Source organism: Manis javanica, chromosome 6, assembly GCF_040802235.1.
Source record: "Manis javanica isolate MJ-LG chromosome 6, MJ_LKY, whole genome shotgun sequence".
Classification (NCBI taxonomy): Eukaryota; Metazoa; Chordata; class Mammalia; order Pholidota; family Manidae; genus Manis; species Manis javanica.
In genome coordinates this window covers 98782464-98810343 of record NC_133161.1, presented here as the reverse complement: position 1 = coordinate 98810343, position 27880 = coordinate 98782464, and the positions used below count along the sequence as shown (strand labels likewise).

General features: G+C 52.8%; 1 protein-coding gene across 1 annotated transcript in view; it reads left to right on the top strand.

The window, feature by feature from the left end:
- TNS3 (tensin 3) overlaps window positions 1-27880 on the top strand; it is a 190561-nt gene that overhangs the window by 107474 nt on the left and 55207 nt on the right. Inside the window, exons 17-20 of the mRNA XM_073240005.1 lie at window positions 7231-8487; window positions 24138-24310; window positions 25218-25344; window positions 25426-25509. Of these exons, the coding sequence (XP_073096106.1) occupies window positions 7231-8487; window positions 24138-24310; window positions 25218-25344; window positions 25426-25509 (1641 nt within the window). The remainder of the gene's footprint in view (window positions 1-7230; window positions 8488-24137; window positions 24311-25217; window positions 25345-25425; window positions 25510-27880) is intronic.

Here is a 27880-nt window from a genome sequence, read left to right as displayed (position 1 = left end):
TCCCGGTAGTTTAACAAGCCCATTGGATTTGTCCGTTGTTTTGAATGGATATTTTTTTTGAAAGCAGGGCCCGTGTCAGCTGAATGTATTACAAGTCAGCTCTGCACATTCTCAGTGGCCAAGTAGTTGGTGCTTAGAAGGAGGTGAGGTTGAGACTCAGCCCTCCCTTCCGCTGATTCTTAACACACCTGGGACAATACACCTGCGGGCACAGGTGGGCATTGGTTAATATGTGTTCAGCTGGGATGGGAAGGAATGTTTTCATCTTTTTTTTTTGTTTTCTCCATTTTCTTGGATTATTTTCTAACTTTTTTCTGGTGCCTCTTTCCCTCCCTGTGGGATAGTCCGTGTCAGAGCCTGATGGGTACAGGGGAGGGAGTCCATGGCCACAGTCACTGCCCCTTAACAAGGCAGGAATGTGCTCTGTGTTTTCTTCCCTCTGCTTCTTTTCCAGTTCATAAGCCTCCATGGGGTGCCAGTCCGCGGAATTAATCAGAGCCCTGTATGCTTGTTTGATTTTTAACCAGACTCTGGTTGCAGGGAAATCATTACCAGACAACTCACAGCCTCCTTTTGAAAGTGGCCTTTGGTTCCGGTCAATGGGGTGGGGGCAGCGAGAAGCCAAGGGGATGCGGAGGGGAAGGGTTTGTGCCACCTGGATGTGCCAGGGCTCCTATTCTGCATCCGTCGCTGGAAACCTGCTGTGGGACCGGGGACAGGTTTGGGCCCCTACTGGGTCAGGGTCTTCACTTGTAGAAAGGATGGATTCACACTGCCCAAACTCTCTTGGAGCAGGAAACACAAAACCTGTCACTTAACTACACAAGAAGATGCAAGGGCCGGCAGAGTGACAGAGTTCTCTGTGCCACCCCATGCCTGACCACAGCCATGGTGGCTCTGAGTCCAGGGCCTCAGCAACTCCACTGGGAGAGCCTTGCCCTCCTGCCCTGGGGTCCAGGGCAGCAGGGGACCCCAGCTAAAGACCCAGGGCCCGGGGCCCACAGACAGGAGGTGAGCTATGTCACTTCACATCACTTGCCCAAACTGGGACCTTGTCATAAGGGGCACCCTGCCATCAGTTAAATAAGGGGTGGGTTTCAGTTTCTGTGGCTGGCTTGGCAGTCAGCATGCAAGGACCTCTCCCCAAGCCCCCAGGTGTTCATTCTTTATGATTCTCTTTATTGCTGCCACTGTGGGGTCTTGGGAGCTAAAGCACAGCAAGGTAGGCAAGGTTTGCGGGTCAGAGCAGGTGAGCATAGGTGGGAGCCAGGGGTCCACCCCACGGATGGCAGGAGGATGGAGGGACTGTGGCAAGGAGGTGGTGTGGCTATTCCCCCATTGCCTTCCTCATCATCACACTCCCCAGGTCCAGCCCCTGTGTTTGGAAAGGTGATGGACAGACGTCCCTGGGCCTCTGGCCCCTCTGCTCCTATGGGCATGTTGGGCTCACCTGTCGGTCACTGTGGATAAAATAAAGAGTTCCTGTGGCCATGATTCTCACCTGGCCCTGGTTGACTAGCTCACTGCACACCTGTGGACAATACATGGCCGTTGACTCTATATAAAAGAGCTCCGCCCAGTGCTCTGGGCCCAACATGGTGGCATGGCTGCAAGGCTGTAGGAGAGCAGAGCAGAGGCTGGAGTGGTGGCAACACCGAGGACAGAGGCCCAGAGGATGGCTATGCAGGATGACTGTGCAGAGTGGCCCAGAGGACAACTGTGTGGGACAGCTGTGCAGGCAGAGAAGCCCAAAGGACGGCTGTGTGGGACGGCTGTGTGGGACGGCTGTGCAGGCAGAGAGGCTCCAGAGGCAGATACCGGCTTGCTGCATGCAGATTCACTCTGAGTGAACAGGATTTTAGTGACTGACCTGCCACCTGGAAATAAAGTTGGGTATAACCCTTTCACCCCAAGAACGTTTTGCTGTCATTTCTTTGGTTACATTGAATCCATAGTGAACTTGCCTGGGGCTGAAACCCATTGAAAAGACAATTGGCATGTCAGCAGGATTCATTGTTGACCAAGGAAAAAGACAGGCTGCCCTTATTTGAATGGGGAGACAGTGGATTGTCCCCCAGTGGGTATGTGGTCTGAGGTGGCTTGCCTCCTAGAGGGCTGGGCCCCACCCCAGAACTGGAGGCAAGTGGAGGTGACACCGGAGGCAGTAGGGGTGGCCCTTGGTATAGTAAGCAGAGCCTTTGAGAAACAGAGTGCCCATGAGGCAGCGGGGACTGTGGGTTGGCTGCTTCTCAGTGTTAAAAAGGTCTACAGAAGAGACTCAAGAAATGGCAGCACGAGAATGTAAGCTGCAAACTTCTGTGGATGCCCTGAGGAAGGAGATGGCACTGATGTGAGATGAGGTAGCATGACAATGCTGGCAGCAAGGTGCCATTGGAGAGGTAAACAGTTCTTTACAGAACGAGATGGCAGTGCTGCCAGGTGTTCTGTAGGAGAAAGAGGCCATCAAGGAAAAAGACGAACTCCTGAGGGAAGTACAGGCGGAGTTGGCACAAGAACGTCAGCTGTGAAGCATTGAGCTGAAGGTAAGAGAGCTGCTGGAGACTGAACTGGCATTGTTGTGAGGCACTGTAGCAGAGGAGGCACTCGGGGGAGGGGAGAGAAAGGTGCCATCAGCCTCAGAAGTGGAGGAGCTGGGGAAGGATGAAGGGGTGGTGCTGGAGGCACTGGCCCCTCCTGTATTGAAAGCACGCCCGGTGATTGTAAAGAAAACAAAGACCCAGCAGCTGAAAGTTCCTCAAGGAGAGGAGCAGCCCCCTCCCCAGGTGGTGGAGCACTCTATGGTTCACCCCTATACTCAGGCTGAGCCGGTGGCTGTGGGACTTAGGGGTGGATGGAATTGTTCTGTCGGGATCAGAGATGGGAAAGCTGTCTTCCCTGACAGTGTGGCCCGCCTTGAGACAGCGATTAAAAAATTCAAGGTGACTCACAAGAAGAATTTAAGGGGTCCCATGAAGGTTACGAGGACCCAGATGTGTGTTGATTTAATACAGGCAGGAGTAGCTGGAAGGAAATTAGACAGGAAGCCAAATAGGATCTTACTGGAGCTGTGGCAACAACTGAAACCAGAGCAGCAGTTCGTTCAAGCCATTAAGACCAAAGAGGCAGAAGTCAGAGACAGAGCCACGAGTCCGGCCTGTGTGTCTGCAAGACTTTTTGCTGGAGAGGCTGGAGAACAATGTTCGAGCTTCCTTGCACAGGGACCATTGCAGAGGACTAAAGGCACATGGATTGAGAGGAGAGAGTCCTGGAGGGGTGGAGTGGATAAAATGAGAGTTCCTGTGGCCAGGATTCTCACCTGGCCCAGGTTGACTAGCTCACTGCACACCTGTGGGGAATACATGGCTGTTGACTGTATATAAAGAGCTCCGCCCTGTGTTCTGGGCACGACACAGTGGCAGGGCTACAAGGCTGCAGGAGAGCAGAGCAGAGGCTGGAGTGGTGGCAGCGCCAAAGACAGAGCCCAGAGGATGGCTGTGTGGGATGACTGTGCAGACAGAGAGGCCCAGAGGACAGCTGTGTGGACAGAGGGGCCCAGAAGACAGCTGTGCAGGCAGAGAGGCCTGGAGGATGGCTGTGAGGGCAGAGGGGCCAGAGGCAGAGACTGGCTTGCTGCATGCAGACTCGCTCTGAGTGATGGGATTCTAGTGACTGACCTGCCACCTGGAAATAAGGTTGGGTCTCACCCTTTCACCCCAAGAATGTTTTGCTGTCATTTCTTTGGTCACATTGACTCCATAGCGAACTTGCCCGGGGCTGAAACCCATTGGCAAGACAGTGACCCTTCTGCTTTCTCGGACATTGTGGAGCCCTTGATCTGGGGCTCCAGGTCCTCTTCCAGCTAAGGTCCTTGGCATTGTAGACCTCCGGAGTGGGGGGCAATGGCACCCAGGGAAGGGCAGGCTCACAGGAGCTGTGCTTCTTGGGAGAACATGGTCAGGGGTGCAGGAGGCCAAGGGCTGGGCTGCTTGGACCTGCAGACCCCTGTTTCTGTGTGTGTTTGGGTTGTTTGGTTGTTTTTAATTCTTGCTAAGAATTATTTTTCCAAACCGTGCCCCAGGTTTTGTGGTGTAAGAACATGCTGGAACATTGGGTTTCTCAGATACTCAGTGCCAAGGGCTCTTCCCTAATGCTGCTTCACCGTACGTGACCACTCCAGAGAAGAAGCCAGCATAGGGAGGAGGGTCAGGGAAGCTCCCCCCAAGGAGATGAGGGAGTGTGCCAGGGTGGAGGGCAGATAACTTGGCAACATAAACCTGTGCCTGCTGTGGTCTGATGGCCAGACAAGTGGAGGAAACGAACCAGGCCCTGTCCACCGTGGGAAGAGCTTTTATCATTAAAAGGTGGAACAGTCACTCTTCTTTGTAAATGAAGCACCTCATCTAATCTGTCCAACTGAAAAATCAGTCTGAGTCCTTACAAGGTGGTAGCCATTTGCCAGAAGGCAGGGAGGAGTGGTGGGCACTAGAAACTCCCTCTCCTCCTTGCTCCGAGGTGACTTCCTGCAGCCCTGATATTGCCAACGGGGCGCAGAGGTTGGGGGGAGGTCTGTGGAGGTCCCTGGACAGACCGCCAGGGAGCACTCATGCTTTGGGAAGACCCAGGTTCCTGCAAAGTGAGCCGAAGTTTGGACGTGTGTGTCTTGGAGACTCACTTATTGGTTCTTTCTTTCCTGGAGTTGTAATATTTGTTGGGCATTTTCTGATGTCCAAGTAAACATATTCATGGCAGGAAGTGTAGAAGAGTCCTTGGTGGTGTTTGGCTGCATCCCGTCTCTGAGCTGCCCACAGGAAGGCACCCTGAGCCCGCAGGACCCTGTGTCCTAAATGCTCGGTGCCATGCCTTACACGGAGCCACTGTGTCATAGGTGGTAATTGCGATGTTTTTATGTGTTTATTATAATATTTATTTCTACCACTCATAAAACTAATAAAGATGCTATTTGTCAAACTAATAAAGATGCCCAGCCAGGGGAACATCCCTCCTTTCTCCACCAGATGCGGCCCCTCCTTAGCGACTGTTCTTAGTGGGGCTGGCCAAGGGATTCTGCCTGAAAATGATGGGGAGACACCTGGTGGCATCCCAATTTAAATAGGAATTTTTGTACAACTTGTTCTTGGCTTGCTTTTGTAAGTCAGTGTACCAATACGGTTAACTCAGATTTAGGGAAAGGCTGTGGAAGCCATGGATGCGTGGTCTTTGCCATGTGAGATTGGTGGACCCCCTGGCCCTGGTCCGGGCCCTGGTTGTGGTGGGGGTCTGTGATTCTCACACTCCGTGGACAGGAGAGTGGGCTCACCAGAGCTTGTCTTGGTTGGGTTTTCCTGGCTGCAGGGGATTCTCATAGGCCAGGCTACACTGGGGCTTCCTCAGGGATGCACAGACCCTCATCTGCATGTGCATCTCTGACCCTTGTGGAGCACCCACACCCTACTTTTACTGCTGGTGAACTCGGGCGGGCTGAGGGTGGGCTGGGCCAGAGCCAGGACTTGTCTGGTGCCCCAGCACTGTGCTACCAGTCAGCCCTTCTGCCTGTGGCCTGTGCAGTCTCCAGGGCCACAGAGCTTGGCCCCCATTCTGACCTGGGCCCAGAGCTGCTCGTTGACCCCATTCAGGGTGCAGTGTCTCGGTGCCACCTGGCTCCTGGGTGGGGCCTGGGGCGTGCCCAGCTGGCACTCTGAAGCAGATGGCATGTGGTCAGCAGGGGTGTGTGGCCTTCAGACCAAGTAACCTGGGTTCTAGTCCCTCTTCCACTTCCCAGCAGCTGCCTGACCTCAGTGGGTTGCCGACTCCCACAGAGCATCAGCTCTTCATCTTTTAAGAAGGAGTAACAGCTCATCTGCAGGGCAGGCTCTACTGTGGGAATAGAGGCACCATGTGAGGGCCTGCCCTGCACTCAGCCTCAGTGACAGCAGCTCCCCAGTGCCCCGGCCCCCTGAGTCCCCGTGGGCTAAACCTGTGCCTGCCTTCACTGGAGTTCAGGCCCCAGCTGCCTGCTTGAGGACTTGGTTTATTCCTGGTATTTGGGTTATCATTTCTCTCCCCTGGCTCTGCTGCAGGATGGGGATCAGTGGGGCTCTGTGTTGGACTGTACCCCCATGCTCACCCCCAGCTCCTCTTGCCCCATTGCCTCGGGCACATTTGGAATAATAAAGAAGCCCAGGGTTGTGTGTGTTCTCAGCATCCCCAAATAGCCCACAGGTTTCTGTCCTGACATGTCACTGCAGTGTTTCCAAAAGAGCTAGAAGCTGCTGACCATGGTAGTGCAGCCAGCACGCTAGGCCCAGAGCCCAGGGCCCAGGGCAGCTCCCTCCAGAGCAGCTCAGTCGCCTGGAACACTGTGCCTCCCAGGTGCCCACTCAGCAGGGGTCAAGCCTGCGCAGCCCCCTTGTTGAGGTATGCCTGCAATGTCCTGTCTGGGAAGACAGGAGGGTGGGGTGGGCTGGTGGGTGCTTCTCCCACCTCTTCTGGGACCCAGGCAAACACAGATGCTTAGTCAGCAGTCTGAGACTGGCAGCTCTGAGTGCCATAGCCAGGCTGTAATTAGCAGAGGCAGCTGAGAGCCCTGCTCTCCCCCTGACATCTGAGGCCTGCTTGGAGTTTTTCTGACTGCCCAATGTGTGGTTGTCAGTTCAAAAAGATGGGCTGCAAGGGTTCTGTGCCTGGCCCTACCTGCCCCGGGCACCTCCTTGGGCCAGAGATGCTGTGCTAACAGGAAGGCCTGAGGCCTGTTCCTGCACTTCGCTCAGGCCTCAAATGTTAAGAGACTGGTGTGGTCAGTCAGACGTTCTGTTTAGTGAGAATGTGCAGCCAGCCTTAAGCCCCCAAGATGCCCACAGGCACTGTACAGGAGCCCTGCATGTCACAGCTGATTCCTGAGTCTTGGGGATTTACGAGCTGAGCTCACCAGCCACACTGGTGATGGATGAAGGATCAAGGAGAAGCCCAGAGGTTCTCTAATTTAAGTCATTGTACCAGTATGGTTAACTCAGATTTAGGGAAGGGCTGTGGGAGTCATGGATGCAAGTCTTTGCAGAAAAGGTAGAAACAGTTCTGGGACCTGAAGCTGTCGGGCTATTAGAATCGCTTTGCCAGAGTGTAAATAGAATTTTGGGGTCCTGGAGGGTTTCTCTCCTTGACTGTTGTCAATTGGCTGTTACGAGTTCATATATTTGTCTTTGACTGACAGCGTCTCCCTTCTCTCCTTCCCAGTGCTGCACACACAGGGCCCCGTGGACGGCAGCCTCTATGCCAAGGTGAGGAAAAAGAGCACCTCAGATCCTGGCGTTTCAGGTGGGCTCCCGGCCTCCCCGGCTGCCTGCAGCCCCGACCACAGCGACCACACCCTGTCTGTCAGCAGCGACTCGGGCCACTCCACTGCCTCCGTCAGGACAGACAGGACCGAGGAGCACCTGGGCCTGGGGCCCAAGAGAGGCCTGAGCCCCCAGGAGAAGGCTGAGTTGGATCAGCTGCTCAGCGGCTTTGGCCTAGAAGATTCCACAAGCCCCCTCAGGGATATGACTGATGCTCACAGCAAGTACAGTGGGACACGCCACGTTGTGCCTGCCCAGGTCCACGTGAATGGAGACGCCACACCAAAAGACCGGGAGACGGACATCCTGGATGACGAGATGCCCAGTCATGACCTGCACAGCGTGGACAGCATTGGGACCCTGTCCTCCTCTGAGGGACACCAGTCGGCCCACCTGGTCCCCTTCGCCTGTCACCAGAGCAGCCAGAACTCCCTCCTGTCTGATGGATTTGGCAACAATGTTGGTGAAGATCCACTGGGCACCCTTGCCCCAGACCTGGGCCTCAGTGTGGACCCCCTGTATGAGCGGGAGCGGGCTGGTGGGGGCCGAGAGTCTAAGCAGCTGCAGCCCATTCTCAGAAAGCCATCCGTGTCTTCCCAGACGCAGGCCTATGGGCAGAGCAGCTACTCCACGCAGACCTGGGTGCGCCAGCAGCAAATGGTGGTGGCTCATCAGTACAGCTTCCCTCCCAACGGGGAGGCCAGGCTTGTCAGCCACAGCCCAGAGGATAGTTCCCGCCTGGTGCAGGTGCAGCCCAGAGTCCCAGTCACCCCTGCCCGGGGAACCAGCAGCAGAGTCGCTGTCCAGAGGGGTATAGGCCCCGGGCCGCATCCCCCCGACCCACAGCGGCCCCCTCCCGGCAAAGTGTTCAAGCCCAGGTTTCCAGATGGCAAAGTGGTGAATGGGACTGGCCTGGAGTCAAGTGCAGACCCCTCCCCAGGGTCACCCACCCTGGACATCGACCAGTCCATTGAGCAGCTCAACAGGTTGATCTTGGAGCTGGACCCCACCTTCGAGCCTATCCCCACCCACATGAACACGCTGGGCAGCCAGGCCAATGGCCCCATGCTCCCGGATGGCATGCGAGGTGGGCTCTGGGCAGGTGGCTGCCTGCAGGACGTGGTGGGGAGCCCCAGCCGAGCCCCCATACAGCAAGGTGAGGTGGCATTTCAGGGACTTACCTGTACCCATGTGTCATGGAATAGGGCTTATAGGAAGGGGCTGGGTTTGTCACTGGTCTGGGGGAGAAGAAAGAGGACAGTGGGACCCTGGCCACAGCCTGTGGGGACAGGAGTGTAACCATGCATCCCAGGGGATAAGGTGTCCCGTGCTGGCCATGCAGGGAGCAGGGAGGAGGGGACAGAGGGTGGGCTCCTTGCAGGTGGGTGAGGTGAGGAGAGGGAGGGATTGCGTGGGGGCATGGGCTGGGCTTGAGCCTGTGACACGCAGGCTCTCCTCATTGGAGGGGCATAGGCTGTGGAGCCTAGAGACCCAGCTGGGTGGATGCCTAGCAGGCAGAGGGTGCTGGATGGAGTACAGGTGTGGGGACACAGGGAACAGCCTTCGAAAGCCACAGGGTGGAGCTTCCACAGAGGACAGGCAGGCCTGGGTGAAGCTGAGGTTTGGGGTGACAGGGGCAATGGGGGTCTGCATCTGGGAGCCCACTGGCCATCAGGGCCAGGACCCAAAGACAGCTGAGGGCACAGTGTGGGGTGCATTGGGGCATTGCCGCCACTGTCCTGAGCAGGAATACTGATCAGGAAGCCTTGTTCATCTTCTTGAGGCCCCTTGGCTGCAGAGGGTTTCCGGAATGTCAGGGGCAAGAGGCCCATCAGAGGCCATGTAGGTCATAGGCAAGAGGGCAGGAACTGGGTCCCGCCGTCTGCACCCAGAGGCCCTGCCTGCTCTGTAGGTGGAAGGTGGGTGTCAGAACCGCCCAGATCCTGAGGCCTCGCACACATGGGTCCCCACATGCCTTGGTCTGCAGTGGCCGGCTGCGTTCACTCCATCTGTTACAAGAAACCCTGTCACAGCATCACAGCACCTGGCTGATGGAAGGGTCAGAAAGTGCTGGTCCACACACACCTGTGTACCTGCAACATAAGTGAGCTTATGGTGTGACATCCCAACTCCCCTTGGTTTCTAGGAACCTGAGTGTCCTTGACTGGGAGTGAGATGAAGCCAAGAGTCAGCCACAGTACATTATCTGGCTACCATGTAGCTGTGAACAGCAATGGTGACAGTAGTAGCTGAACAATTGCTGGGTCCAGGTAGAGGGTTTAGGTGCATGAACTCACTTAAACAGACGCATGGTACCCTCAGCCCCAGAATACCTGGGACAGTCTCAGTTTAAAAAGGTTTTAGTGGGAGCAAAACTATCCACATTCTCTTTCTTACATCAAACCTACTTAAAAGAAATTACTTGGAAAAATCAAAAGCAGAAGTCTTTTCTCCTGGATTAAAGCCTCCCTGGACTTGGGTTTGGAGGAGGTTGCAGAGACCGGATGTATACAGGGGAAGATTTCAAGGGTCAGTTTACCATCTGGCCACTTCTTTTAGTTGATGTGTTTTTTAGTTGATGTGTTTTCCAGTTGACAGAACTCAGTCCTTCGCAATTCCTCATTCTTGCCGCAGTAAAACACAGAAGAAAGTCACTTCCCACCCTCTGCACTCTGTTAGCCATACTTTGGTTACTTGATAAACCCAGCACTTTTATTCCTGGAATTTTTATTGTGATTTCCGAAGCTCCATAGTTTCTTTCATTATGGAAATAATTTAATGATGTTTTTGAAATTGAAGGACGTGAATACTTCAGCAATTTCAGTGGGTGTTTGGTTATTAATCATACAAATCCAATTGAAGTGTTCATTAACCCATGCATCTTTGACAAAGATCTTGACCATCTGTCATTTTCCCCCCATGCTTTTAGAGCTGTAGTGATGTCAGGAGATCAGATATAAACACACTGGATACTGATCTTCAAAGACCTTTTGAAATGTGGAAATGAGCTTCTGGTAGGAAGCCTGTTACAAGCCCATCCCTTTGCAGTGATCAGCTATCACCAGGGGGGTGGCTCACAGCACAGGGTTGGGGCAGAGCAAGTAAGCCCTGGCCTTCGAGATTTGCAGTCCAGAGTGAGCTCCCTGCTTAGGTAAGTGCCAAGCCTGGAAAGGCAGCACACATTTGAGACTTAAGTGCATTTGATGTAAAGAAGCTGCACATGTAGAGGCGTTCCTGAAACCAGCCCACTTGCAGGGTTATTGGCTTTCATTCCTGGACATCTTGTCTCAATAGAAATCCCATCAAAAGAAGACTCATGTCTGTAGCTCTCTGCCATTCGAATTGTGGCTGGGGGACCTCTTTCCCTCCCTGGCAAATGTACAAAATGCTGGAACCCATTGATTTTAAAATTTAAATGTCAGTATTTACATCTCTCAGTTGGAAAAGGCTAGATCAGCCAGCATCAGAAAAAAATCACTAGATGGCGGGGGAAGACATAAAAGCTAACCAAGTAGCTCTGAGTCCCTGGAACATTTCAGAAGGTTTTGGGATGTTGGAAAACTGTGCTTTGAATCTGTTCCAGATCCTCAGCATGTATCCACCTCCTAACTGGTGAGGCCAGGGCTACCCAGCTGGGCTGGGCCACCATTGGTTCTCAGTTCCTGTGCTGAGGAGGGCTGGTGAATCTGAAAGGCTCCATGACATGCCCAGGCACGGCTGTCACCCCAAAGATGCATCATTCCTGTGTCTATGTGCCTGAGGCTTGGCTCCAGCAACATGTGTCTGACCAGAGCTGCCTCGAGTCTTACTGGGATGGGAAATGAGCTGGAAAGTTCCAATACCCTGTGTCTTCTATATGAGACCCTCCTTGGCTAGCCTTGCATCTTGTTCCTAGATACCGGCTGCTACAGCGTCTTAATTCTGGCAGGAAGGAATGCTTTGTGGCAGAGACCTCAGCATCCTGAAATTTCAGTAAAAGCCTTTGCTCTTTGCAGATCATGTCCTCACTAGCAGAAAGACCACCAGCTATCTGGTGGTAGAGAGTTGGAAATGCCATCACACGCAGCTCCTCCTGGGGACTGCTGCATGTTGCACATGGCTTGTAGGCAGCAGCCCACCAGGGGACTGGTTATTTCAGAGAATGGAAATTATATGTGAAGGCTGAGCATTTCCTGAGAAAGTATCCTTGATGCCAGCATGATAGTAATGGTGGTGGTGATGGTGAGTTTAATAGGCACAGCCACTCCAAGCATTTGCACTGTGCTGGGCATTATAGTTGAGTTTGTCCACCTCACCCCTAGGTTCATACCTACCGTGAGGTGTCAGAGAGCTTCCATCTGTCTGACTGCAACTCATGCTATTCCCTTGCTCCACTAAACACACTCTTCTACCAGTAAGAAGAACCCCTTGAGGGCCATGGATGTCACTTCCTTATTTGTGTCCTGTCACATGGTAATGTTTACAAACAGTGGGTGTGGTGCTGGTGGAAATGCAAATGACTCTCTGACGACCCAGGTGGCTCTGCTGAATTGAGACCTTCTAAAGGTTTATCACAGGACAGTGCAGCCTGGCCCCACCCACAAGACCCAAGAGAGACCAACCATCCAGAGGGGGGCTGTCAGAAAGCTTAGGCGGCCTTGTAAATGCGGTGAGGGATGGGGCGTGGTGCCAGGTGCCCCACTCCGGCCGTGGCTCCCTACAGGCACAACCCCTCTGGGCCCTGCTGGGTCCTTGCACCCTCCTTGCGCACCCCAGGCCTCCCTGCTGCACGCCCTCTTCCCCCTGCACATAGGTGGGTGTCTTGGACTATGTCCTTCTAGCAGGGAAAGATTGCGACTAATGATTTCCAAAAAACAAAGGAAATGACTTAATTGATGAAATTTATGATGCTGTCAATAGCAGGAAGCCAGCTGTTTTCCCATAATTAGAGGGCTCCTTGCTTCATGTCCGAATATTTATTCATGTACATCAACCTCCCATCCACAATGGCGGGATCCCAGCAGGCCCCGCGTGTGCCTGCTGACTGCCGTGGGATGCCCAGCTCTTGTCTGCCCCACCACGGACCCAGACCCCCGCTGCACTGGTGCTCGCCCGGGGCAGATGGTCTATTTACAATGAAGGAAATTCAGAGCAGAGTGAAGTATCAGTTTTAACAGTGGACAGTGGAAAGCCTGATTCAAATTATGTTAAACCCCAACCAAAAGGATTCAATGTGAGAACTTGAGGTATTTTAGAGCACAGAAAGCAGCTTCCTTTCATGGCCCTGCACACTCTTGATTCCCGTGCAAGAGGCCCACAAACTCAGGAAGGGGAGGCACGCTGGCAACAGCCCCAGGTCGCTCCCACATGAGGATCATTGCCTCTGAGTGAGTCTGCCGGGTGTGGGGGCACTGAGCAGGGGTCTGGCAGTGAGGCCTCGCCAGCAGGAGGGAGCAGCCCCTGTGTAGGGTATTATGAGAAATGGAAATGCCTGTTGCATTTTGGCTGTTAGTGATCCAGGTGGGGGAGATCAAAGTGCTGGGGACATAGCATCCATGGTGATTTTGTAAAGGTCCAGGTGTAGTAATTTGTTTAATGTGTGTTACAACGAAGTGGTCTCCAGCTATGACCCCCTTAGTGTTGAGCCCCTAAGTGGGAACAGAAGGCCTGGGTGTGCATAAACCCAGGGTGGGTGGGATGGAAGAATGAGGCTGCACTGGGGCGTAGGAAGCAAGAAGTCCCCAGGAGGAAAGTCGGCAAGGGCTGTGCAGGTGCTGGGAGAGCCAGGGCCATGTGCCTGTGAGTGCAGGTGTGTTCAAGGACTGGGAATCCAGGTGCATGGGAGAGGGGGTGCAGAGGGGCTAGCATGGACCCTGACCGTGTCATGGACAGAATACCCACCCTGTAGGATCCCCTCGATTCCCAAGGATGCAGACTGAGTGTTATGGAAGGGCGTCTCAGAGCCAGCGTTGCCCAGTGCAGCATGAGTTGGCCTCACAGAGGCCCCAGCGATGCGATGTGCTGCAGTTTCCCCACTTGCTCCTGAGGCTCTGGGGTGCAGCCTCCTTGCTGTACCAGGCAGAACCATGCTCCCAGAGGCCTTGGCAGAAGAGCAGGTCTCCAACACAAAAGGCTCCATCAAGTCACGGCTTCTGGTTGGATGAGATCAGGATAGTGTTCATTGCTCAGAGTGGGAAGCTCGAGGTCAGAGAGGGTGATGGCTGGGACTCAAGCTCCTTCCATGGGGCCGCCTGTGTTCTCAGGCAATTTCTGGAAGAGTGTCCCAGCTCAGAGCCAGAACCTAGGCTGTGGCGTGTGGGGACCTAGTAGATAGTGAGGGACTGCTTAGCTCCACACTCAGTCTTTCCTCCATTCTCCCGTTCACAGACAAGGTGACCATGTGCAGACCAGTGCAGTGGTCCTGTGTGTGGGTGGCAAATAGACCACGCTCCTCGAGGGAGTGGGCAGCATGGCATGCAGTGCCAGCCCCTCTGTCCTTCACGGGAGAGGACCGTGCATGCACTGTCCTCAGCAGCTGCAGGTGACCTGGGTGACAAGAGGGTGAAGAATGATTTCCAGTGCTTTCCCTGGGGAAACACGAATCACTAACCCACTGGTGCTGTGTTTCACTTCCCCATTGTGCGCCTCAGATGGCGAGGGTGGAATGGCATAGAAAGGCCTTTCTGTGGATGGCAGGTGGCCGGCTTATGGTACAATATGCCCGGGTTTGGGTGAATCCTTGTCATTTGAAAAGCTCTAGCAGCGTAGAACTCAAAGAAATGTGTAAATGCTTTTTTCATCAAGAGTAATGTTTTATGCAGTATTGCAAGATGAAAAAGTTACAGAGATGTATTGCACAACAAGGTGGTTATAGTTCCCACTACCAAACTCTACCATTAGAAATAGGATGGTAAAATTGAATGTCACGTGTTTTTTTTTTTTTTTACCAAATTTTGGAAAGAGTGTTTTTTAAATCATAGGATAAATTTCTTAATTGATCTGCTTTGTATATGTATATTTGCATCCCTTGGAGTTTCTCAAAGTCACAGCCTCCTTTAGGGGTGTTTGTCTGACTGTCTCCACCACTCTGTCCTGTCCCCTCGTCATTGCTTCCTTTCTTCCTCCCTTCCTCTCTCCCTTTCTTCCTTCGTTCCTTCCCTGCCCCCCTCTTCCAGGCAATAGGGCACAGATCACATGATTCTGGAAGGGGTTCACAGGCTGTGGGTATGATCTCTCTGCCTGCTGGACTCACAGTCCCTGAACCAGCTTATCTCACCCTGACTTCACACTTGCCCACTCACATACACTGAAACCCCCTGATCTTAGCTGCCCAGCCAGGCCCATTCCCACTGGGCCAGGCACAGAGCATCCCTGGGTCTGTAAAGGGACCCAAATCCTATTGCTGCCATGTAAACTCTGGATGCTGTTTGGAAGCTGACCATGGGTGGTTTCAGGTGGTATTTAATGATGCCTGGGCCCTGGGGACACATAGGAGCAGGCCGGACCAGGTGGTACAGGCCTCCCACAGGCAGCTCGAAGAGGACTGGCCTTTCATTCAGGGGCCTCCACTTGTTGGGGGCTCTCTGGGTCATCGTAGGTCAAGGCCAGGTCTCCTATCCAGGACACCTCCCCTGACTTTGCCCCTTTCCCGAGAGCCCAGGGCTCCCCCATCCTGCCCGGATAACACAGTGACTGTCACTTTGTCATTCTGCCATCTCCCCCAGCAGTTGTGAGCTCCTGGAAAGAGGAGGAATGGGAATTGCCCTGAGCTTCCCCACCCTGGGGCCCACTGGGGAACGAGGATACAGGAGGTGGGGATAAGGGCCAGTGGTCTGGGCCAGGTACTGCAGAGGCTTCTGGGAGGAGTCTTTGCTCTGTTGCTGCTCAGGCGTAGCTAGACTTCTCTAGCAGTGCTCTCTGGTCACTGGAGATGAATGGGAGGCGGGGTTTGTGTGCCCTGAGAGCTCCAAAAAGAGGCTGCTGCTTGGGGGTCAACCTCCACTGCCCCTCCACACCCCTTGACACCCATGCTTTGGGACCCTGAGTAGTGACTAGTGAGTATTTATACCTGATCCAGGGAGCTCTGTGCACTTCTAGTTTGGAAGAGATTTTAGGATAAGAAATACGCGGTTGCTGTCGTCAACCTACTGTGGAAACCACCGTCTCTTATTGCACAAAACCCAATTTGACTTTTAGGAGTTGATGAACAGTTTGTTTTCCTTCCATGACTCTCACATCACAAACAGGCAGATCCAGGTGCCCCATGTGGTCACCTGGACAGGTGTCTGTGGATGTCCCTGTTGGGCCGGGGATGCTGGTGCTGGTGGTATGCCCTGGGGTCCCTTCTGCCTGTCCTGGACTGCCTGGACTGGCCTTTTCAGACATGGCTCTCGACCCTCCCAGGCCCACGGTTCCAATTCCATTTTGAGTGTATACTTTCTCATGCCATCTTTACTCTCCTGAGATCAAAGCCATAGCTAATATAAACCACTTTAACACATATTTAAAAAAGAAAATCTATGATACCCCAACCCTAATGTTAAAGGAGAATGAAAATCAAGCACTTTAAAATAAAATAATATGTAATTCAATGTGAATACCCTTGAGCAGGCCACCCTAGAAAACAGAAATCACCACTCCAGGGTTTTTGTTTTTGTTTTTTTTAACTGTGGAAGAAAAGCATCTAACAAAAATTTGCCACTGTAATGTGTACAGTTCAGTGGCATTAAGCATCTTCACAATGTACAACCATCACTGCTATCTAGTTCCAGAACTTTCTCATCCTGAAAGGAAACCCTGTTAACCGTTAGCAGTCACCCCCCGACTCCTCTCATCCCCCACCCTGCCAGCCCCTAATCTGCTTTCTTCTCTATAGATTAGCGTATTCTGGGCATTTCATGTAAGTGGACTGATATGATGTGTGACCTTTTGTGTCTGGCTTCCTTCACTGAGCATTGTTATTTTCGAGGCTTATTCGTGTTGCATGTGTGAGAGCTCCATTCCTGTTTAAGGCTGACTCACATTCCACGGTATGGGTGCACCCCATTGTGTTTGGGTACCATGGATGGATATTCGGTTGCTCTTCCCGTTGGCAGCTGTGAATGTCATGTGCAAACACTAGTCAGAGCACCTGTTTTCAGTTCTTGAGTGGAACTGCTGGGCCACATGGCAGCTCGTTTAACTTGCTGAGGGTTGGCCCACTCCATGTTTGAATGTCCACTTTGGAGACCTTCTGGCCTCTGGTGTGATGGGGTTGTTTCCCAAACCTCTGCCTTGGGTGCGGTAGAAAAAAGCTGGTCTGGACAGATGTGATCCCCTAAGGGACACATGCTGTCTTCATTAAGGGACAACTGCTAATGTACTGAATCCTAGGTAGATGGTGGTAAGACGGTCTCCTCCAGGGCAGAGAGCTCATGACATCTCCTGCAGGGACAGGCCTGGGAGTCACAGTTCTCAGCTGCTGTCTGTAAGTCACTGCCTCGTTCCTCCTCGCAGCCTATTGGCCGGTTGGTCGTTGGCCACGCCCACCTGCCGTGCCCTCCACAAAGGCGGCCCTGAAGGTGGACAGCCCTGGTGACTATCCTTTGTAAACACTGAAGTTGCTAAAACATGATGTGTTTGAGGAGAATCCCAGTCAGATCAAGTGATCAGGGGAGGGGGCTAAATCAAAAAAGAAAATAAATTCAAGTAAGCAAGAGGAACCGAAGCCAGGTAGCAGCCTTGCTGGTGGTGCTGAAGGGTGAAACTCAGGTGTGAGTGGAGTATCATCTTGCCTTTTGGTTGCCATGCAGCTTTTTACATCTGTGCTTTCCATGACAGCTTATATTGAGTGAAACATGGGAGTATTGCTAAAATTCCTCCAATTGGAAGGCTATACTTCCTAGCCTTTTGGACATATCATTTCCCTTTTAAATGTGGCATTTTAGAGGAAATGCTCCCACCTAACCAAGCACTTCAGTGTTTTCGGCGGGGAGGATTTTCAGTTTTGCTATCCAAACTATAGGCTTCCCTTCCGGGGCCTCTTGGCATCATGCCGCAGGTGTCCTCCTGTTCCCGGAAGCTCTCCTGAGACTCAGGGAGACTGGGGAAGAGGTCCCTGCTGCTGAGGACCACGTTATGTCTGCTGAGGTCTTGAGCATTGTCAGCACCCAGACCAGGAATTTCTAACAGGTGTCACCCAGCCCTTCCAGAATATATCCTGCAGATGGAAGAGACTGGTAAATCAAAGCCTTTTTCAGTTTAGGGGGTGGGATAAAGCTCTTTAAATCATTCTGGGAACATTTAAGCTGGGAAGACTGTGCTTTTCATTGTCCTGCTGTCCTTTCTCCACTTATGCTCTGACTTTCAAAGGTGCATGTGTTTAATTGGATGAGCCCAAATCAGGAGGCCTCGAAATTAATACGGAGCAGTCCTGGGTGACTGTTTTCATTCCTAGGACCGCAGGGGACTTCCCAGAACTCAACTCATGTGCCTGAATGACACAGGACTTCATTCTTATATGATCATATAAAGATAAATAAATAGCTTAAGAGTGCTCCACCTTCTGGTGGCCCAGATAGAAGACAAAGGTCACGTTCCAGGAGCTCATGGGTTTCCTCCTACTCTTTAGAGAAGTTTCCGCACTGGGTGCACAGTGCAGTCACCTGGGACTTTACAAAGTGCAGATGCTAAAAGTGCCCAGGCAACTTCTGTCTCCAGAGGTGGATTGCCGCTCGGGCGTCAGAACTGTTTTAAATGCTCTCCCCATTTGTGACTCCAGTGTGAAACTAAGGTTGAGTCCTGCTGTGGTTCTGAGCTTGTGGCTCTGGTTGTATATTGGTAACACCAGGGAGTTTTTTAAATGCCTGTATCTGGGCCTCACTCCCACAGGTAAGGGGAGAGGTCCCAGCATCGGGATTTTTAAATGTGATTCTAATGTACAGTTAGGTTTGAGAACAATATTTTATATCTGTGTTTCTAACTTGGGTGTGTGTCCCAGTTGCATGGAGGACTGACCCCACTGTTTGGTGAGGCAGCAGACTCCCACCCCTGGGTGATCCTGATACAACCTGCATTTGTGACCTGATAGAGCTTACAGGACAGGTGGGTGTCGTGTGCCAGGAATATGGGGATGACCCTTGTGCTGATCCCACCGTGGGTCCCAGCTTTCCTTCAGCAGGGCCAGGTGGGTGCTGTGACCCCACCTCACAGGTTCTCCATTCTTCATCTTTAAATAGGATCAGGTAGCCACTGGTAAATGTGAATCACCCTAGCACAGTGTGAGGAAGGTCCAAGTGTGTCCCAAGGTACCAATGATGGTGTTACTGCACTCTGTCCATGTGCATAATTGGAGGTTCAGTGTATTTAGGAAAAGGTGCAGAGTTCCCAAGGACCTCCTGGGTTTCTAAATACAATTTTCTAGTGGTCTGAGAAAGTCACCACCCGCAGCTCAGGGGTAAATTGGACACTGCATGCTGACCTCCCAGGCCAAGCTGAATTCAGTCCTGGGTACCCCACAGTCTTGGACAGGATACCCTGCTTCTCCAGGGCTCAGTGGGGGCATCTGGTGTCCCCATACGAAGGCTGGCTCTCTGCTCTGTCCTCAGCACCCAAGAGTTTCTCTGCCCTGAGCCTCACTCCTTCCTCTTGTGGTGGCTGGTAGAAGGTGACATCCACCATGGACCGGGTGACTAGGGAGCTGGACGCCTTTTGTCCTGGTCCTGGCACACCTGCCCTCAGCAGGGCTGCATCTCTGCATGCCACCTAAGTGATCCAGAGACCAAGCATTGCTTGTTTCCATGGCTCTGTGAACTGCCATCCCACAGTGAGTCTGAGGCCCCCCAGGCCTGGCCAGGGCTGAGCCAGTGCCTGAACAGCCCAGACTACTCAGGCTGGGCAGGTGTTTCTCTGTCCTTGACCCTCATGAATAAAGTGAAATTGTTAAAATGAGATGTGCTTTGGCAGTGGCAGCCATGGGCGCTCCTGGGGACACCTGACTCCAGCCTGGTAGGTGGGTCCTGAGGTGAGTGGTGTCCAGTGGTGGGAGGAAAGGAGACTGGTGTGAAGACATCTGAGTGCCCAGCATTGGGACCGGTGGGGTGGGGTGGCTGTGCATCTAGCTGTGTGGCCATTGCAGACCACGCTGCATGCCACATGTTGCTGAAAAAAGCAGGTCACTGGGACAAGTTGGGCAGGCAGGCAGCACTCTGTAAAGGAGGAGCTGCTCCCCATCTGACCACCTTTCATGCAGTGAGTATTGACTACTTTCATTTGGTCTCCTTTTTCCTTTTTCCTGGATTTGACTTCTTCACTGAAAAGGAAAAATATGGTCATGGGCAGTTTATGGACAGCTCAGACAATATGTTTGAAGCATTTCATGATTCAACTTGTCAAGTGAAGTGGAATCCAGGCCTCCCGTGGCAGGCAGGCAGGCCCCCCTGGGGCTCTGCTGGGTGACGAGGCTCGTGGCCCTGCAGCCATGTGCAGCCTCTCAGCCATGTGCAGCCCCTCGGAGACGCCGGGCCTGCTGCAAGTCTCTGGAGCCTGATGTCTCCTCTGAGCAGAGGTGCAGAAAAGCACCGCCCTCAGGATTTCCTCTGTGTCTGGTGAGACATTGGCCACCGGACACATGCTTATCCGAGAGAAGGAAAAAAGTGTTCATCAAACACGGGAGCCTGTGGCTCTAAACATAGAAAAGAAGACAGTGCAGAAAGAGAAATTTGGGTATATTCAGCAGAGGCAACATGGCACTTTTCTTCTTAAAGATAATCTGTATCTTGTTTTTAAACTTATACATATCATTAGTGAAAACTTGAGATGATTCCAACATTTACCAAAAGTGTTCACACTGGCTGGAACTCCACAACCCGGATGGAACCTTTCATGAATATTTTGGTACATTTTTTATTTTTCAAAATTTTTATTTTCAAAATGAAATCATAACTATAAACGCTACACGTTCACATTCCCACGCTGCTTTTCTCACGTCGTGTTTTAGCATATTTGCTCACTTGCAGTTCCACACACGTGAAATTCAACGACTACCTACACTTTCCCACGGAGCGTCGTGCTACTGCAGCTTTAGGGTTTACCGTCTGTGGACCCTCACTGTTGGAGCTCTGTTGTGTTGAGCCCAGACCAATGTGTGATGCACCCCCCCCCCCCCGTATCACCCTACACAGCTCCCCAGCTGCCAGAGCAGAGGCAGACCCACCTGGGCTCAGTGGACAGGTGACCTGAGGGCACCCTGGGGCCAGAGAAAGCTTTACCTAGGTCAAGACCCGCACCCAGACCAATAATTCTGAGACAGGATGGTCTTTAAAACTTGACCCCACCTCCCTTTTCCCCAGGCTGCTCTGTGCCCATGCTCTAGAAACTGTGCCTCAGCCAGGAGCTCAGCCAAACCCACGTTTTTACACAAATGCATAAATGAGAGGTTCCAAAGATTGTGGAGAATAAGCATTGTCAATCTCAGATTCACACGAGCGGTAGACTGTGGAGCGTGTGTCAGCTGTCCCCCTGGCTTGTATCCAGAAGGAACAGCCCCCTTAGCCTGGTGTCCTCTCCATCATTGTGCTAATCGTTAATAGTCAGGAGTTTCTCTCGGGGAGGCAGGTGGTGCTGGCAAGCTCTAGTCCCTAGCTGCCGTCTGCAAAGGGTAGGGCTGTCACCCAGAGGGGCCTGGCCTCTGATGACCACCACGCCCATGTCTTGGCCTCTGGGAAGGGATCATGCCCCCTGTGGATGATGAGGTGCTCTCTGTAGGTCATGGCTGGGAAGGTGGACTCCCTGTGCCCTGTGTGGCCCTTGACCCCATCCTTTCGGGGCTGGCCAGGTCCTGTTCTGGCTGCAGACCCTCAGCTGCTGCCTGTGACCACACCCTCACAGGCTTGGGGACAGTGGTGTACTGATATTGTAAGGATGGGACCCATAATGGCTCACCCAGGTGCCCCATGACACAAGCTTTAGTGTGGGCACTGCAGATGGTGTCGGCGATAGGGACACTTTACAGGAGAGAGTTTAAATTAAGCAACTTCTATGTCTCCTCTTCATACGTGCCTTGAGAAACAGTGGCAAACACTGCAAATCGGGGCATTTCTGGGACCACTCCCGGGGCCCTGTGTGTCAGGGCCTCTTTGGGGAAGCCCAGGACAGAGGTCACATGGTGACTACCGGGCAGACTGCATCCCCGGCTGCTCTGAAATAGAAATGTCAGAGGAAGCCTTTGGAGCCCTGAAAAACCTTGACTCCCTGCTCTGCAGCCCCCTTCCACGCTGCAGGGTCCCTTCTGGGCCGGTCTCATCCACGTGTGCTTGGACAGAGGTGCCCCCACGAGGCTGGGTTTAAGCCAGCAGGGATATGCAGGGACGTGCCCCCACCCCGCACAGTGCTTTGTGTGATGTTGTGATTCTGGATCAAACACTGTTTACCACTGCATGCTGGACAGAGACAGTGTGCTTGCTAAGCCCCAGAGCCCTGCTCTGCAGGCTTACTGGTGGCCTGGAGCTGCATTTCTGGGCTGTGTTAGCTGCAAGTGTCAGTTAAAGGCCACCAAGCCCCTGCATAGGATTTTGGAGAGGTGCCTCCCGGTTGGAGGGATTTCTGCAGATGAGGTGCCCCAAGCTCTGGGTAGTGACCACAGCCTTTGAGGAATGGCTGTGCTCCACTCCTCAGAGTCAGGCACACACGGGAGCCCCCTTTCACCCCTGACACCCCCACAAGTTTGCCCTTCTGCCTCCATCCCCCCAAAGTGCCTTCTGCTGCTGTGTACCTTCACCGCCCCAACAATGATGCCGCCCCCCACCCTCCCCATGGCTCTCCCTATGGTGCAGGGCAGGGCCAGGTCTGGGGCCCTACCCTGCTTGGGGTCAGCAGCCCGGGAGGGAGGGGGAAGAGGACCCGGGGTAACGGTGACAGCCCTGCATGGGCATGCAGTCCAGTTCCAGGGGCTTGGGGTCCTGCTCATAGAGGGGATGAAGTCCTGTTCATGGGTGTTGGTGGGGGGCGGTGTGCAGTCATCTTCATGAGGGTGAGAGGTGTGCAGTTCTGTTCAGCAGGGGTGTGGTCTTGTTTTAGAGGGGGAATTTTGTGCCATTTGTGGGGGACGTGTGGTCCTATTTGAGTTGGGGGAATCTGTGGTCCCATTTAGGGCCGTGTTCGTGATCTGATCCTGCTTTGGGGGAGGGCTTGTAGTCACCTTCATGGGGGTAGGGGCATGCAGTCCCCTTTGGTGTAGGGGGCTGTGTACTCACTCTCACCCTCACCCTCGTGGGGGTGGGGTGGGGGAGTACAGTCCCATTCAGGGAGGGATGCGGTCCTGTTCAGGGGTCTTCTGTGAGTGGTCTTGTTAACTGCATCTCAGTCGCTCTCACCCAGTTTTCCTCTCTGGGGAGAAGGGAGAGCAAGTGTGCTCATATCCCCATGAGGAGCTGGCTGGATGGCCTTCTGCAGCTGGGGGTGGACGGGAGCTCTAAGACCCCCAGTCCTAATGCCTCTCCTTCCTCCAGGCTGTGTGTGGTTGGGCAGGGGGGTGTCAGGACGGAGCACTTCTGGGACAGGCTGCCACACACAGACCTGTCATGGCCCAGGGGTGGTCCCTCAGGCTCATACAGCTTCTCAGTGTCCTCGCCGAGGGAGAGGACAGGGCTTGCCAGGGGTGCTTGTGTGACTGTGTGTCACACCTGTGGACCTGTTTGGGCCAGTCATTGCAGGTGAGCCTCAGGCTACTGTGACCTTCACAGTTGCAGAGATTACACATTCTTAGTGAATTCCGAACTATAGGGCAGTTGTGACAGCTTCTGAATCTCAGAGCACATCAAGGGCAGAAATGTTACTGTCTTAGTAGCCCGGAAGTGGGTTCTGGAAGGAGTAAGCGACCTAGTGGAGCTGCTGGTTTCCAGAGAGCTGTGTGCGTCATGCATATGAGGATGCCGCAGGGTTACATGTCCATCTGCAGGAGCCCCTGTGTCTCCCCTGAGCAACCGGTGTCAACCAGTGATGAAATAAATAAATGTCACTGGCACTTTGAAAGAAGACGTGGGCAGAATAATAATTCTGAAGTTGCTGCTCACATGTATTGGATCGAGCAAGGAACCAAACAGGTGATGGAAAGGGGTGGAGAGAGAGAGATGTTTTAAAATTCTAGACAGCATAGTTGGTAGCCATTTGTGTAGGCAAATGGATACATATACCTGTTTGTGGCTCAAGAAAAAATGTCTGTGTCTCTGGTCTAAGAGGTCATTACCTTCTTGGTGGTCATGAAGCAAAATACAAGCAATTGGACCCCGAAGAAAAATACAAGCAATGTGACCCCCATGAGTCCCAGGGTCCCAGGTGCCTGCCACTGTCGGGGGTCCTGTCCTGGCCTCCTCCACGCTCAGCTCCCCCCACCACTCTCTCTCACATATCAGGTGAAGGTGGGGACTCCATCCTGGGTCTCAGTCGCTCTCTCCCCACTGTTTCCTGAGCACCTCCTGTGCACCAGGCACTGCTCTGGACACTGGGTAAGCAGATGATCAAATCCCTTCCCCTTGAAGCCGACACAGGGACACCGGCAGGACACCGGCAGGAGATCAGTCCAGACAGTAACGAGGCCGCACACTGAGAAAACCCATACCATGTGATCCCATTTAGATTCCCGTTTGGAACAGGCAGGTCTGCAGAAACAAAGAGGGGAACCATTGTCGCCAGGGGCCAGAGGGAGAGTGGGAGTGGGGTGGCCTTTTCAGGTGTTAAGATGCTCTGGAACCAGAAAAGTGCCTTTGAGAATTTGTAAAGTTGGGTTTTAATAACTGTCCTGCATGTTCCACTGTGATGAAAGTCCCGAAGCCCACGTCTCTCTTCTAACAGGCTCCCCAGGCGACGAGCCACTGGGAGGAAGGTTCCGGAAGCTGAGTGTTGGACAGTATGACAATGAAGCCGGGGGCCAGCCGGCCTTCTCCAAGTGTGGATGGGGAAAGACCACCAGTGCAGATCAGGCTGCTAGCCTGGCACCTTTCCTGTCTCCAGCAGATGCCAAAGAGGTATACACTGTCCCTGAGAGCCTGCCTGCCTGCCTTCCCACCTCCCTCTGCGTCTCATGGCTCCTGGGAAAGGCTGAAACGGGTTGGGAGGGCCCAGGTGTGCAGTCCTCAGGGCTCATGATCTCCGGTCTCCTGGGAGTACGGGGAATGAGGTGGCAGCGTGCAGGTGGTGTACCCATAGGGATCTTGAGCTCAGTGAGTGGCCAGCAGCCCCCGAGGGCAAACGGACTTCTTGGAAATCATGGTAGCAGGTCCCAGATGCCCCACTTGGGACCCCTTGGGGCCCCTGGGAAGGCAGCAGGAGAAGGTGGCTCATTGTGGAGGGGGTGACCTGTGGGGAGGCCCACACACCTCAGCGTTTTCCTGGAAGCAGAATTAGGGTTTTAATCATGCAAGTAAGACAGATCAGTGAATCCCAAAACTGAACCTTTGCAAATTAGGGTTTTATTTATTCTCAAGATGGAAAAGTTGGAACCAAGAATAGACAAGAAGAGCAAGTCATTCATTGCCTTAACACACAAACAAAACCAGTGTTAATATTTGGCGTTCGTCCTTCCAGGCGTTTTTCTATGCCCAAGTGTTGAGTTTATTGTGCACTTTTTCATATCTGCATATACCACAGGCAGAGATGATTTGTCCTGCCTTGTCCTGTGATGCTGTAGCTCGCTTTCTCTGAGCTGTACCAGCCTGCGGCCAGCTCCCTTCATCAGCTGGGTGATGGAGCCTGTGGGTGGGCAGAGGGTATAAACCCATTCTGTGCAATTACTCCAGCTTTCCCCAGCTTTTTGCAGCTGCCAGGGTGGGGTTGCAGATCTGAGCCGGACCTCCTGCCCCTCAGACAAGGGCTCACTTGGCGGTCCTGCTGTCTGGAGGTGGCCTCACCTGTCCTCCCCATGCCAAATTTCAGACGGCCATCGGTGCATATCCCTCAGGTCTGGATGGGATTGATGGCAGGATCTTCTCTCCAAACAAAAATGGCGGCGGGGGCATCTCACCCACACCTTCATTTCCTGTGTCTCCGGAAACGCCATATGGTAAGAAAGAAGTAAATCTGTGTGCAGCTCCCCCGGCAGGGAGGACACGGCCACAACTCCTGGCTCTGCTCTCTGTTCCAGTGACGACACCCCCACGTTATCCCTCGTTCAGCCCACCTGGGCCACAGATGGGCAGTGCCGGTGGTCTGTACAAAGGAGCACATGGTAAGAAACTCTCTCACCTTGCTCTGCTTTGCACCATCTCGGGCAGAAATGTTTCCATGTCACATGTCAGAAGCCTCCGAGGTGCAGAGGCTGTTGCCTGGATGGTGTGGGGATATGGCTGTACAGCCTGCTGGGGGTTAGCTTGATGCTGAATCTCCGCCTGGTGTTATGCAACATGGCTCTGCCGAACAAGCACTTATGGGAAGGGTCGTGATGCTTTGGGAGCTGAGCACCAGCTTTTTCGCTCTTTGTGGTGTTACTTGGAGTTGAAAGAAGAAAGTGGAGTGCCTGCCCCTTACAGAGAAAGGAAGGCAGCAAAGAGCAGCAAGCTCCCTGCTCCCTTGCTCTGGACCCCTGCCCACTGCCTTCTTGTGCAGACCTTCCCTCGTTCCTTCCATCCTGGATGACCAGCCACTGTCCTGGGCCTTCCCAGCAGAGTGACAACTTCTGGGATGGGCCAGCTTCTGGGACGGGCCCGCTGTATCCCTGAGACACTTGCCATACAGACATTGTGTTTGTATGCACCCCTATCCTCTGTCCCAGGGCACCCCATTAGCCATGAGAGACCAGTATACGCCAACCTTAAGCTGATGGAGCAGGGAAGGAGCTAGAGCCCTACATAAACATAAATCACTCATTTCTGTAATTGACTATTTATGCTGCTGCTCTTCTACCCTGGGGAGGGAAGGGTGGATGTTCCATTCTTTTTATGAAGCTACTGTGATTTGCTAATGCTTCTTAGCACCCTCTGGGGTGTGGGACACTGACATTCGTGGTGGCTGCCTCCTACCTGCAGTGGGTGCAGCAATGATAGCATGCCTTGTCTGTCCTTCTCCAGAGAAACCTGGGGCCGTATGTCATTTAATAGGAGGGCCGTCTTTCCCCAAAGTGTTCTTCATGGGCTGCAAAGCCTTCTCTTTATACACAGAGCACAACACTGGAATGCCATTATTCTCAGCAGATGAGGCGGAAATGCAGTGAGAGGGAATGGGCTCCGCGTGCTGCATTGTGCTTATCTGAGCATTGCACGTGAGCGTGGCCTCACACATGTGCCGCCCTGTCTGCCCTACATTTCAATCATTGAGGTGGAAGCAGAGGGCTTTACCTTCATCACCATACAGCCCCTCCTCCTGACTGACCACAACCAATGGCTAATTTGAATGTGTGTTGTGGGTTTGGACTAGCTACCAGTGTTTAGACATGAAGTTCAGTCAAATCCCACTGCCCCAGCACCAAGTTCCCTGGAAACACACTGGCGACAGTGGAAGGTGGGTGATATGCCAGAGGAAAGAAAATACCAGGAAAAACTTCAGACTGACTTATGGCTCCAGACTTGGCTCTAGGATCATTATGTGGAACCTCAAGGGGATACTGAATGCTTTCCAAACTTGGGAAAAGCTGGGGAGCTGAGCGAGGTTGGCTGCCTCATGCAGGTGTGTGCCCAGGGGCTCAGGTATGTGCCATCCTGCAGGTTGGGCAGGAGGGCAGATGGAGCTAATGTTCTGTGTGGGGATTTAAGTCCATTTATGGAATTCCGTTGACTTGTGTACTTGGTGATGCTCTGAATCCGTTTCCTCATCTGCAAATATAGACAATAATGCCTCAAATGCGACCACTGTGCGGTTTCAGAGCAGTGTTTGTTGGGCATCTGGTCCATATCACTCAGAGCCAGATGCCCACGTGTACATAAATGAGAGGATATGCTTTAAAGTACCACTGGGAGAGTGGCTTGGCTTCCTGGAAGATGGGGTAGATACACTTTCTCGAATCCTCCTGCCAAGTACAGCTAAATTCCCTGGGCACTATAAGAACTGCCAGAAGACTGAAGGGTAGAGAAAAGAAGGCAGACTGGCCGTGACCTCAGGACCAAGGGACCTTAGTGTCCCACATCCTAGGCCATGAAACAAACTTCAAAATATTAAAAAAGAATCAGCACCATCCAGAGTGTGTTCTTTAGCCATATTGGAGTCAAACTGGAAATCAGTAACAGGAAGGAAATAGGAAGCTCTCTGGACTCCTGGACATGGAACAACACACTGCAAGGAATCCATGGGTCAGGGAGGAATCTCAAAGGAAATCAGAATGCACTGAACTGAATAAAGTGAAAATAAAACATTCAAAATCAGTGGGACAAAGCCACGGCAGGGCTGAGAGGAAATTTGTCACAGTAAATTAATACACTGGCAAAGAAGAAAAGCCTGAAGTGAATAGTTTGAAATACTGCCTCCGGGGCTGGGAAAAAGAAGAGCAAAGCTCATCCAAGCTGAGCAGAAGGAAGAAAATATTTAAAATGTAAGCAGAAATCAATGCAAGTATTGGCAGGGAAACTGGAGAATGTAAATGAAAGGAAGAGCTGGTTCTTTGAAAAGAT